Source organism: Capsicum annuum, chromosome 1 (assembly GCF_002878395.1).
Source record: "Capsicum annuum cultivar UCD-10X-F1 chromosome 1, UCD10Xv1.1, whole genome shotgun sequence".
In the NCBI taxonomy this organism is placed as follows: domain Eukaryota; kingdom Viridiplantae; phylum Streptophyta; class Magnoliopsida; order Solanales; family Solanaceae; genus Capsicum; species Capsicum annuum.
In genome coordinates, this window is record NC_061111.1 from 9878400 (window position 1) to 9891920 (window position 13521).

The 13521-nt window shown below is 35.1% G+C and overlaps 1 protein-coding gene across 1 annotated transcript; it reads left to right on the plus strand.

Annotated features, from left to right (window-relative positions):
- Positions 1-6982: 6982 nt before the first annotated feature.
- On the plus strand, positions 6983-8162 carry LOC107852816 (glucan endo-1,3-beta-D-glucosidase-like). Its single transcript, XM_016697858.2, has 3 exons — positions 6983-7116; positions 7585-7822; positions 7927-8162. The coding sequence occupies exons 1-3, from the start codon at positions 7054-7056 to the stop codon at positions 7950-7952; spliced, it is 327 nt and encodes a 108-aa protein (XP_016553344.2). The 5' UTR covers positions 6983-7053; the 3' UTR covers positions 7953-8162.
- The last annotated feature ends 5359 nt before the right edge of the window (positions 8163-13521 follow it).

A 13521-nucleotide genomic window follows, 5' to 3' on the forward strand; every position in this document is an offset into this window, starting at 1 on the left:
GGAGCTAATGAAACTTTTAGAATTATCATCGGATACTCAAAACACAAAATATTGGTCACAGTAAAAATCAGATAAATCATCGAGGCTCGTGCGAACCATTTTTATAACTCATAAATCAGATAAAGCATCCATGTGTAACGCCCCTAATTTGGTACCCGAGATGCTACTTAGTGCGTATGACCCCGAAGAACCACAAGCTAACCCATGAATGATATCTGTACTTGTATACTACATAATCTATAAAATACAAATACATGAACTTTAAGGCCATAAGGTTGAAATCTGATAAAAACATAACATCTGAGGTGGGTATGAAAATACCCAAAATGACTGAAATAAACTATCTAAACACACTGTAGTCTGAAAAGCCTCTAAAATATAATTGTCTGAATAAGGAGTTGATGGAATATGTCCCCAACTAACTCCAACTAATAAACTAATTAATGAGATACTAAAGAAATGATCATGTCCTCAAAGGATGAGGACTCACTACTAACTCTGTCTGTGGATATCTAGAATCTACTGATGCTCTGGAGCTCATGCTTTTGAGCCTATGGTATAAGACACCATAGCACAAATGCATCAGTACTTTGAATGTACTGGTATGTATGTGAGGTAGGCTGAACGCAAAGGGTTCACCTGTATGCACTATACTAACTGACTGAATAACATGAACGTGAGAATGCATGCATGAATACATAATAACTATATCTGAGATGTGGCAACATGAATTTACTGATAAATAACATGACTGATAACTTAATTCTGATGACCGATATAACTGTTAACATGAGTGACTATATCTGACAGTCCTGAATCTGATAGAACTAGCTGAGTTCCGTACTGCATCTGAATTGACTATATTTGATAGTCTTGAATTCTGTTGAACTATTTGAGTTCTATTACTAAGACTGAATGACTGTATTTGACAGTCCTGATTCTGGAACTAAAACTATGAGAAGTAGTTATCTAACCGACATGCCCAAAATAAAGTAATATAGCTGAGTTGGGGTCCAATCCATAACCCTAATTAGAAGGGTGTCAATACCGCGCTATTTGTAAAGACAAACTGTGGGTAACCGTCATCTGACATTGTCCCCAAAAGAGAACGGTGGGGCCCTTATCTGATAGTGCTTATCCACCTCATCAACCCTCACCTGAGAGTGTTGATGTCCCAACCTATGCTGGCTATATAGTTTTGGAATGCAAGGATGACTTCTAAGAATCACACCCTCATCTGACAGTGTGTGCTCCCATCCTTGGGTTCACTCGGTGCTAATTTCTACTCCCATCTGAATAGATACTGAACATGGATTACTAAACTTTCTGAGTTAACTAGGTTCCGTTGACTGATGGAATAGTACTGAGATTTCTATATTACTGAGCTTTTTGAGATTATTGGGATTTCTGAGTTTTACTGGCTTTTCCTGAGTCACATGACTAACTGAATTCTAATAACATGGCTTGACTGAGGATATCATGAAAACATGACACTGGCTCTAGGCACACAACTAAATTGGCGGGTACAAGTACCCCCAGGACTCGATGGGAAGAAACTGACAAAGCATGACTTACTTGAACACATGTCCAACAACACAATCCATAATTCATTTATTGAAGCATTTCATCAAACATGTGATATGCATGAACTTGTACATAAATGGGGATTTCATAATATCATACTAGTTGAGCACTTTTCCTTCACATAAGCATTTAATCAAACACATGGTAAGCATAGTATATGTAGACTACATTATACAACAAATAAACATCATGATTCAACTCTAATTTCATCATTCAAGGGTTTAATCATGGATTCACATGAAGCTACCCTATACTAAATTAATTTCAGTTAAGATTTATTACCAAAACATGGAATAGAATTCAATTGGTTATTATCAATATGAACAAAAGCAAACCCAACATGGAATTCATAAAAATCCATACACTTGAATTTAGAAAAGAGATTCTTGGGCTTTATGGATGAAAGAAGTCCATGAATGAACATTATGCATACCTGGGTTGTGAGTTTTCTTGAAGTTCTTAAACTTGAAGAATTTGAATCTCTTTATTTCTTGAAGAAGATTTGGATTTTGTTGCTTAAGGATTGCTCTTAGGAAGAAAACCATACTTTGATATTGTAAATGGTTAATGAAATTATGAGCCTTGATATGATATTATTAGGGGTTAAAACGGGTGAAAAAAGACCCAAATACCCTTTAAAAAATGGATTCAGTTTGTTGAATGGGACCTGCAATGGCTTGTACGATGGTCCGTCGCTAGCTTGACGGTCCGTTGTTCTGACCGTCACACATGGACCAGAATAGGAACTCACTGCCTAAGTAGCGACGGCCTGGGTGACGGTCCATCGTAAGTCCAATGGTCCATCAACCTGTCTATTGGACCTTATCCAGAAGGTGGCCTCACTACCTTGGCTGCGAAGGTCAAGGCGACGGTCCGTTGCTAGCTCGATGGTCCATCAACCTGGCCATCGCACCTGGGCGATTATGACAGCTCCGAGTAAAACATCCATAAATCTTTACTCTGATACCATATTTGGACGAAATTGGTATCGTTGGAAAGCTAATTTAATTTTCCACATGATAAAAAGTAAAAATATTACAAATACCACGTGTACAAAAGTAGATTCATATTTCAAAGTAAGTTTTTAAGATTCTTGACATGATTCCAAGCTAGGAAAAATTATGAGGTATTACAATATCTCCCCCTTGAGAACATTCGTCCTCGAATGAGACTAAGAGTGAGGGGAAGAACATAAATTGACGTACATACAGAGCATAAATAACTAGAACATGATCTCATGGCTGACATGACTGATAACTGAACATATCATACTGAACATGCATATTTGATGCATGTGTAACTGATTCATGAATGCATGACTGAGTGTTATGAGAAACCAAGTTTCTTACAATGAGAATGCATGTCTGATACAAAATTATATAATTGAATTGATACATAAATGCATGACTTAATATGCAATGGTATTCAATACCAAGTTTGATGAACACTGAACATAAAACTGAGTAAGCTTAAGGAGAACTGTTACCTTGAGCTCGATCTGAGTTGGCAGAGAAAAGGTGAGAATACTTGGTATGCATGTATGCTTCTTCTTCCCATGTATCTCCCTCAATGGACTGATTTTGCCAAAGGACTTTGACTAGAGGGACTTCTTTGTTCTTCAGTCTACGAGTCTGGTAGTTTAGAATTTTGACTGGAATCTCTTCATAGGAGAGTCTATGCTGAACATCTATGCTCTGAATGGGGACTACAACTGCTGGGTCACCTACACACTTCTTGAACAAAGAGACATAGAAAACTGGATGAACTGAGGCTAGATCTAAAGGCAATTCGAGCTCATAGGCTACCTTGCCAAGACGACTAGAATTTTGATAGGACCGATATATCAGGGACTGAGCTTTCCCTTCTTGCCAAACCACTCCACTCCCTTCATGGGAGAGATCTTTAGAAATACATAGTCACCAATCTCGAACTTGAGATCTTTTCTACGAACATCTGTATAAGACTTCTGTCGGTTCTGAGCAGCCTAGAGTCTTTCTGTAATCAACTGGACTTTCTTTGAGGTGTTGAATACAATTCAGGCCCTATAACTGAGGCCTCACTAACTTCAAACCAACCAACTAGAGATCTATATCTCCTACCATAGAGAGCTTCGAATGGAGCCGTCTTAATACTAGAATGATAGCTATTGTTGTATGTAAACTAAATCAAAGGTAAGTGGTCATCCCAACTACCCTTGAAATCAATTGCACACACCCTTAGCATATATTTCTAGAGTCTGAATTGTCCTTTTTGCTTAACCATCTATCTGTGGATTGAAGGTTGTGCTGAGATGAACTTGGGTACCAAAACCCTTTTCGAATGCTTTCCAGAAATGAGAGGTGAACTGGGTACCTCTGTCTGAGATGATAGATAGTGGAACACCGTGCAATCTAACCAACTCTCTGGTATAAAGTTTGGCATAATCCTCAGCTGAATAAGAGGTATGAACTGGAAGAAAATGAGTTGATTTGGTCATCCTGTCTACAATGACCCAAACTGAATCATGTTGATAATGAGTACGAGGCAAACCCATCACGAAGTCCATGTTCACTTCTTCCCACTTCCAAGTAGGAATACTAAACTCCTGTATGGACCCACTAGGCTTCTGATGCTCTATCTGAACCTGCTGACATGTAGAGCACTTAGCCACAAAATCTATAACATCTCTCTTCATCCTACTCCACCAATAGATCTCCCACAAGATGTGGTACATCTTTGTGGCCCCTGGATGAATAGAGTAGTGTGCACCATGTGCTTCTGCAAGAATTCTCTGCCTTAAGTCATCTACACCCCAAACACAGAGATGACCCTGACAATGCAAGACACTATCTCCCCCTTGGGAGAAAATGTCTAATTTCTAATCCTTGACTAACTCTTTCAACTTGACAAATATAGGATCTCTATCTTTCTTTTCTTTCACCTCAAAAACTAGAGATGATTTTGAACTACTCCGAACCCATACGTCACCCTCATCTATATCGACTAAGAGAATACCTAGTCTGGCAAGCTGATGGACTTCCTGAGATAACTTCTTTTGACTGTCCTCGACATGAGCAACACTACCCATAACTAGGTTCCGTTGACTAATGGAATAGTACTGAGATTTGTGTATTACTGAGTTTTTTGAGATTATTAGGATTTCTAAGTTTTACTGACTTTTCCTGAGTCATATGACTAACTGAATTCTAATAACATGGCTTGACTGAGGATATCATGAAAACATGACACTGGCTCTAGGCACACAACTAAATTGTCGGGTACAAGTACCCCTAGGACTCGATGGGAAGAAACTGACAAAGCATGACTTACTTGAACACATGTCCAACAACACAATCCATAATTCATTTATTGAAGCATTTCATGAAACATGTGATATGCATGAACTTGTACATAAATGGGGATTTCATAATATCATACTAGTTGAGCACTTTTCCTTCACATAGGCATTTAATCAAACATATGGTAAGCATAGTATATGTAGACCACATTATACAACAAATAAACATCATGATTCAACTCTAATTTCATCATTCAAGGGTTTAATCATGGATTCACATGAAGCTACCCTATACTAAATTAATTTTAGTTAAGATTTATCACCAAAACATGGAATAGAATTCAATTGGTTATTATCAATATAAACAAAAGCAAACCCAATATGGAATTCATAAAAATTTATACACTTGAATTTAGAAAAGAGATTTTTGGGCTTCATGGACGAAAGGAGTCCATGAATGAACACTATGCATACCTGGGTTGTGAGTTTTCTTGAAGTTCTTGAACTTGAAGAATTTGAATCTCTTTGTTTCTTGAAGAGTATTTGGATTTTGTTGATTAAGGATTGATCTTAAGGAGAAAACCCTAATTTGATGTTGTAAATGGATAATGAAATTATGAGCCTTAATCTAATATTATTAGGGGTTAAAATGGGTGGAAAAAGATCCAAATACCCTTTTAGAAACGACTTTAATTTGCTGAATGGGACCTGCGACTGTCCGTCGTTGGCTTGACTATCCATCGTTTTGACCGTCGTACGTGGACCAGAATAGGGACTCACTGCCTAAGTAGCAAGGGCCTAGGCGATGATCCGTTGCAAGTCCGACGGTCCATCAACCTGTCCGTCGCACCTTATCCAGAAGGTGGCCTTACTGCCTTGGCTGTGACGGTCAAGGCAACGGTCCGTCGCTGGTTCGATGGTCCGTCAACCTGGCCATCGCACCTAGGTGATTCTGACAGCTCTGAGTAAAACGTCCATAACATTTTACTCTGATACCGTATTTTGACGAAATTAGTATCATTGGAAAGCTAATTCAATTTTCCATATGATAAAAAGTGAAAATCATAAAAATACCACGTGTACAAAAATGGATTCATATTTTAAAGTAAGTTTCTAACATTCTTGAGATGATGTCAAGTTAGGAAAAAGTACGGGGTATTACAACATGGAAAGGGGCAAAATGGTCAAAATACATAAAATTCTAAATTTCAATGCGAGGGTCATTACATTCTTATCGGTGAAATAAAAAAATGAATCATTAAGGATCTAAAATCAATAAACTAAAAATCACTAAAAAAATATCTTATTGGTTTGGCTATTGGTTTAGCATATAAAAGCCAAAAAAATTAATAAATCGATCGATAACACATAAAATCAAATCGAATCAACCGATGCACAGTCCTATAAATAAGGCTAATTTATATCAATTTTACCCTTGTTATCAAGTACTAGTTATTTTTAATTCATTTTCAAGTCTTATAATAATAAAGAGTGATATAGTAAAATTAATATAACTTTATTTACTATTTTTAAAAATGTATCAAGTTAAACATAAATTAGTACTGCACTGTTCCCACCCTGAACTATAAATGAAATTACTAAGACACATTCGAACTTAAAGTGGTCCTATTACCCCTGACTAATTACAATCATATTTTTGGAAACCTTAGTGCCTACGTGGCACATGCGTGTGCCTACATTGACCTTCAGTATGTTGATTCACGCATTGTGCCATGTAGGCACTAAGGTTGTCAAAAATATGGTTTAATTAGTCGAGGGGGTAATAAGACCCCTTTTAAGTTGGAGTGTGTCCCAACAATTTTGTTTATAGTTTAGAGTGGAAACAGTGCAATTTCTCAACATAAACAAATAAAGATGGATTGAGAGAGTATACTTTTAATTTAAGTTGTAGGAAAATGTGACATTTAACATTAGTTCATAATGTCTAATTTCAAATGAGATTATAGATTTTCATTGCAAACACATCTAGGCATTAATTTGATTTTTTCCTGAGGAAATGAATGTTTTAAAATCAACTTAAGCCACATTAAAGTAGTTTTCCCATATAACTATTATAGGAAAAAGAACAATAAATAGTATTAATACCCAATTAATATTAGATTATATTCAAATAAAAGAATCATGCTATTTAACTGACGGAGCTTCTTATGTCAAGGCATAAGCAATAAACAATGGAAAATCTCAATATATTCTCGTGCTTCCTCTTGTTGTTGTTCTTCACAAGGTTTTGTCAGGTAAATTTTCATTTGTAATTTATTATTAACTTTTAAATATATTTTTGAATAATTTTGATTCTTTAGATTTGTAAAATATGTGTATTTTTAGTCTTTTCAATTATTAGTAAACTTTAATTATTAGATTTTATGAAAATTGTGTTGAAAAAAATTAATTATGAAAACTCAAATTTGGATGTGCACTCTTTGCTATTTTTTGACTATTTTTTATGTCTGATGTAGATTTTTTAGGCACAACCTCTATTATTTATGAAATTGTGGTCTCTAAACTCTTTGGTGTTTTGAGTTGTTTTGTCACTCATTATGTTTGTTAAATCTAATATTCAGAATTTGATAAATATATAACAAATATCAAAATTATTTATTTTTACAAACTTAAAAGACTGAAATATATGAAAAATTATTTATATTCATCCCAATCATAAGAGACTATTTATTGTGAGAGTAAATTAGTATTTTGTCGTACAGGGAGCCCCTAATAAAGGGACTTGGTGTGTTGCAAATTGGTTTGTAAAAGATGATGAATTAAAAGCCTATCTGGAAGAAACATGTGATGGGCGCATTTGTAGAAACATTCTACCTGGATATCCTTGCTTTGAGCCTAATAATTATCATAGTCATGCTTCCTATATTCTTAACAAACAGTTTAAGAAAAATCATGCTCCATGTCGTGAGGATCTCGGCATGCTAATACATATGAATCCATGTAAGTTTTTCTCACGATAGATTACTAATTTAAAGTTAACGCATTTATAATTCTATAAAGAAAAAGTGTACTTATTTTATTATGTTTCTTTTGTGATTTTGCAGCTTATGGAGATTGTAAGTACAAATGAAATACCTCAACAAGAGAGTTCGTTCAATTAGATGATGCAAAGTACTTTAGTTTGTATTAATTATGTTAATCATAACTATGAAGCATCGTTGAACAAAAAATGATTGCTTTTTTGATCATCTATTAATCATTTTAGCATATCTGTAATATCCTCTATTTTAGTATCTTTATGAAATATATTTGAGATATTATAGTAGTCTTTTGATCTGAATTTTATAAGTGTGAATATTTTGATTACAATTATATATTTTAACATGGCGATAATAATAACCCGGTTGGATTTAAGCTGGTTATTGGGTTGGGAGCTTCTGTGTCACGACTTAAAAGTTGAGGTTATGTTGATACTTATCTCGGTCCAATCTTGAAAAGCAAGTCAAGTTCTCAAAATAAGAAAATTCAAAACGAGTAATGAATGCATGCGACGACATGAATATGATGATATACAGATGGAACTGAGAATGGAAAAGAGATAATCTGAGGAAAAGTTGTTATCTTAAACTGAGTCTGAATTTGAAAAGATGAGGGTACTTGGTTCGCATATCTGTTTCTACTTCCCAAGTAGCACCCTTAACGGACTGATTTTGGCCAAAGTGACCAAGGGAACTTCTTTGTTCCTTAGTCTACGAATATGGTGATCAAGAATCTCAATTGGGATTTCATCATAACAAAGGCTATCCTGAATTTCAGTGTTTTCTAAAGGAACTACAGCAGCTGGATCACTAATACACTTCTTTAATACGAAGAAGTGAAATACTAGATGAACGGATGACAAATCTGCAAGTAACTCAAGTTCATATTCTACCTTCCTAACACGACTCAATATTCTGTAAAGGCCAACATATCGGGGACTAAGCTTCCCCTTTTTGACAAATCTCTTCACCCATTTCATGGGTGAAATCTTGAAATACATTAATTCATCTACGTCAAACTCAAGATCCCTTCTTATCACATTTACATAAGATTTATGATGACTTCGAGCTGTCTTAAGCCTTCTCTAATCAACTAAACTTTTTCTATAGCTTCGAACACCACATATGGCCCTATCAAATCTACCTCACCCACTTCAAACCAGCCAATGAGTGATCTACACCTTCTCCCATAGAGAGCCTCAAACGAAACCATCTGATTACTGGAATGATAACTGTTGTTGTAGACAAACTCTATAGAAGGCATGTGGTCATCCCAACTTCCTTTAAAATCAAGAAAATATGCCCTCAACATATACTCTAGGGTCTGAATGGTCCTTTCTGCCTGACCATTGGTCTGAAGGTGAAAAGCTTAACTGAGATGAACTTGGGTACCAAGACCATTCTGAAAGGCTTTTTGTAACACCCCGCACTTTCAGGATCAAGTTTGAACCGTCCCTTCTATACGTACAGACTCGTACTTAGGGATTCTTTGTTAATACACGTTTTATGATCAATCCTATAGTGTATGAATACATTTCTATCGATTAAGTTTTGATGAATGTCTCAACTTGGGTAAAATTCCATCGACAATATCTCTTTGTATATAATGAGTTATAGGGCCTACTATATTTCAAATTAAATACCTTTGAATCTTCTTTCCAATGCCACCGACCGTTTGTCAATCCAAGTCTAGAGTCAAAAGTTATAAGTGTTTGAATGAGACACTATCCAGGCTTGGCGATGGCTTAGGCACCGCAAACTTAAATGTTTACCATAGGTTGTGCAACGCCATAAACCCTATGTTTTATGGTGTAGGAGCTCCGTTTTGAATTGTTTTAAGGGAAACCAAATCTTTTTAAGTTCCAAAACCGTCCCCAATCATCCTTAAACAAAATTTAAGCATTCTTATGCCCAAAATCACTCCAAATACATTAAATCAAAACACTAACATCCATTCCATGGATCAAAAATTCATCCTTTCAATTCAAGATCCTCAACAAAAGTATCAAGATCTGAATTCCATCTTTCAAATTAAATAATCTAAGGTACGTGGGGTTTTCCTAAAACTACATGGGCGTGGTGAATTTTACTAATGAATAAATATTTAGAAATCATGAATTTACAAGAAAGGGGGTTTTGAATTTATAATTAGATTCATGCTTTTAAAGCTTTTGACGATATTGATTTGGCCTTGAGGTCTTTCCCCCAAATTGATTTGTAATTTTATATATGTATGTATGTGTTTAAAGTTGTTAATTGAATTGAGAGCATGACTATTTATGCTCCCTCTCATGTTGCAACACCTCTTGATTTTTTTTGTATATTATTTAGAAGCATGGTATCAATGTTCTTGACTATTATTGAATGATTTAAGATTTATCATTAAGTTGATGAGAGGGGGTTTTTCATGTTGATAAATGTTGTGTGTGTGTATATATATATATATATATATATACACACACACACACATAATGAAAGAATTGCATGGTTTGCCAAGAATACATGACCACCACATGTTTGTTGAAAAGATTGTAAAGAATGATCTTTGCATAATTCGATAAATGTTTTGGAATAATGAATCTTCCGGAATTGTTTGAAGTATGGTGGTCTAAACTTTATGTTTTGAAAGATAAAACTGTGATATGATATTTTATGGCTCAGAAACATAACTTTCAAGTCTTGGTATGATGATACCAAATCAGAAAATGCTATAACGGACACGGAATAGGATAGAAATCAGATTTTTACTCAGACCTTCAGATTTTGAATTCAAAAGGATGCATGTTCAGAAAAGGCTAAAATTAGGCATAAAAATATGTTAGGTGGTTACCTAAATAAGGCACAAGTCCATAAAACTCATTGCCCGAAACCATATTTTGCTGATACGGGTTATTATATCCCCTAGTGGGATTATACACTGGCCTAGTGCCTTGTGGCGTATCAGACTCAGACACTCCAACTCTTGCAGCAAACTTGGGTTGGGGGCTTGGCCGCCGAGTTAAGGGAGGACTCCATATGGACCATGGGGTTGTAGACTTGTAGGGTGTACCACCTAACTCAGAAGTAATACAAAGAATAGAACTGCATTGACAAGAACGTTTTATGATTATCAAATATTTGCCTATGTATTTTGAACTATTGCTTGCATAATGTTTTTGTAACTTGCTCTCATCTCTGTTGTATATGTATAAATTCATTATTTTGGATTGATCTATGTACCAGTACATATGTATTGACCCACCCTTCTTCTCAGGATCTGAGGCACAACCCCGGGGTCCCGTTTCAATAATAGAATTAAGTGCATCCGAAATTTGCAGTAGTGAGCCTTCTCTATTTTGGAAGGCTTAATTTTCTTCAGAGTTTGTTGTTTTCTTCTATATTATGGTCTATTGGGTGATTTGTCCCAGTGTTGTCTAAGACTTATGAAGATCATTGTAATGTTAGAGATTTCACAGACGGTTGTCGGAAATTTTGACTTTTGAAAGAGTCTCCACTTAATTTTGAAAAGGAATTAAGAAATCTTTAGAGAGTTACTTCAAACGATTCAAAATAAAAAAATTGTTTAAAGTTAGAGATTCTAGATAAGCGGTTCCTATTAACGTTGTAGGAAGGTGTTAGGCACCTAAAACGTCCGCTAACTTACGGTTATCCTGACTGTTTGAAAAAACCATTGATTAACTTTAAAATGGATTGTTTTGGAAAGAAAGTAAATTTAGAAATATTTTGATGTTTATGCAAAACTATTTTTTAGCGACTTAGCAATGGATTTAACTAGGTTTGCAAAACACATAAGGCAAACAAGCTCAAAGAAAAGGGGGAAGGGAAGGAAGTAAGGGATTTAGAACATTAGGCCCAAATTGATAAACCCTGTCCTAATCTAATAGGACGTTCGACCCATTTCACCTTTCCTAATCTAGTTTTTGAGCCTTTGGCTCGGGTCTCACTCCACCCGTATTAAATTTACAATTTTATCTTTGAGGCCCACATGAATGAATAAAAATAAATAAATAAATAAATAAAAACAACAATAATAAATGACTAGATAAATGAATGAAATGGAAAACGAAACTTTCAATGCTCTTGACCACTTCAAATGTAGGTTTTTAACCCATTTTTCTCTTTCGACTCTTCGTATCGATGCACTATGAGATTGTCTCCTTAGCACCTTCGAAATTGACTTATGAAGGATGGCCCCAATGGCTCACATTGATGATGCGACAACGAGAAAGAGCCCGTTTGGACTCGGAGGCAGGTTTATACGAAGAAAAGAAAAGAAAGAATTAATATATGTTCATGGAAACAAACTATTTTGACAATAATGAAAATTCAGGAAGTTCAAGGCTTTTAGAAGTCACTACTTCAAACTCAAGCATAAAAAAAACGAAAAAAACTTAGGTGCAAGCTCACTAAACAAACAATCATGCCTACTGATTTTTTTTTTTAAAATTTTTTTAATATAAAAATTGAAGGGAGCATGGTATATTGCACCCTAGTGAGCAGTGACTTAGCATGGGAGCATGTATAGACATGCAAGGATTTCAGTAAAAGTAAAGATCACTTTTCCTAATGTCATGTGATGATCATTAGATGAGAGCATAGGACTTAATGTTGGTATTGTTTGCTACAATATAGAGATGCTGCAACATTTGTTAGAGGTCCGTACGTTAATTGTAAATCATAATCAACTCCTTTTGTGACAGTTAGATAGCTTCAAGTAATGAAAAGGAATTCACAGAAACTAGGAAATAATTAAAATGAAAAGAGCATCACAAGCACATCACAAGAATAAGTTCATACACAACTCACGCCATGTTGATGACCTCTGTTACCTTGGTATCTCACTTAAAAAAAAGCTGAAGAAAACTTCTGAAAGGGATAAATCAGTTTACGCTGCATATGGACCAAGATAAATTCGTTCCTCTTCTCTCCTCTAATATTATACGGGATACAAGGCCATCCAATCAATGAAGGCAAGGGAGGTTTCACTTAAACTAAGAAAACTATCATCATTTCCTAACACTAAAATCAATATAGAGTCGTGTATTTCAGGTAAACCAATCAATACCCAAACCATATGCCATTCTCATATTTCTAAAGACGAAAGAAAATAGTTTTGAGAACTTCATGCCCAAACATAACCACACGACCTAGTAAAAAAAAAGAAACGAAACCAACCTATACACCCAAGTTCCATTTGTCAGTAGATATTCAAAGAGTCAAACAACTATGACGCTCCATTCCCATAATGGAAATGACAGACGATTTTCTCTAAATAGACATATTTAGGTACACGATTATCGCATTTATCTCCCTAACCTGACCACATACTGGAAGTAAATTCAAGAGGCGAAGAAGGATAAAAATTCTAATCCACGCAAGAAAGACATAGAAAATAAAACTAAAGGGAAAGTCGCTGGGTAGAAATAAGACTTTGGGGTCATTTAAGACTTGACCCCAATTAGGATTAGGTATAGGCTATTTATTAAATAGCCTATTGATAAAATTTTAGTCAATTGTGTTTAAATTGTAACCTAATTGAAAGTTATTTGGCCAATTATATTGCAATTGTGGCCAAATTTACTTGCAATTAAAATCAAATTTAATAAATTGACCAAATTGAATCATGATTTGGAATGAATTAACGACTAGTTTAATCCCGAA

Coding starts and splice junctions, on each gene's coding strand:
- LOC107852816 (XM_016697858.2), top strand. CDS start 7,054: ATGGAAAATCTCAATATATTCTCGTGCTTCCTCTTGTTGTTGTTCTTC. Junction 7,117..7,584: donor TCTTCACAAGGTTTTGTCAG/GTAAATTTTCAT, acceptor TTTGTCGTACAG/GGAGCCCCTAATAAAGGGAC. Junction 7,823..7,926: donor GCTAATACATATGAATCCAT/GTAAGTTTTTCT, acceptor GTGATTTTGCAG/CTTATGGAGATTGTAAGTAC.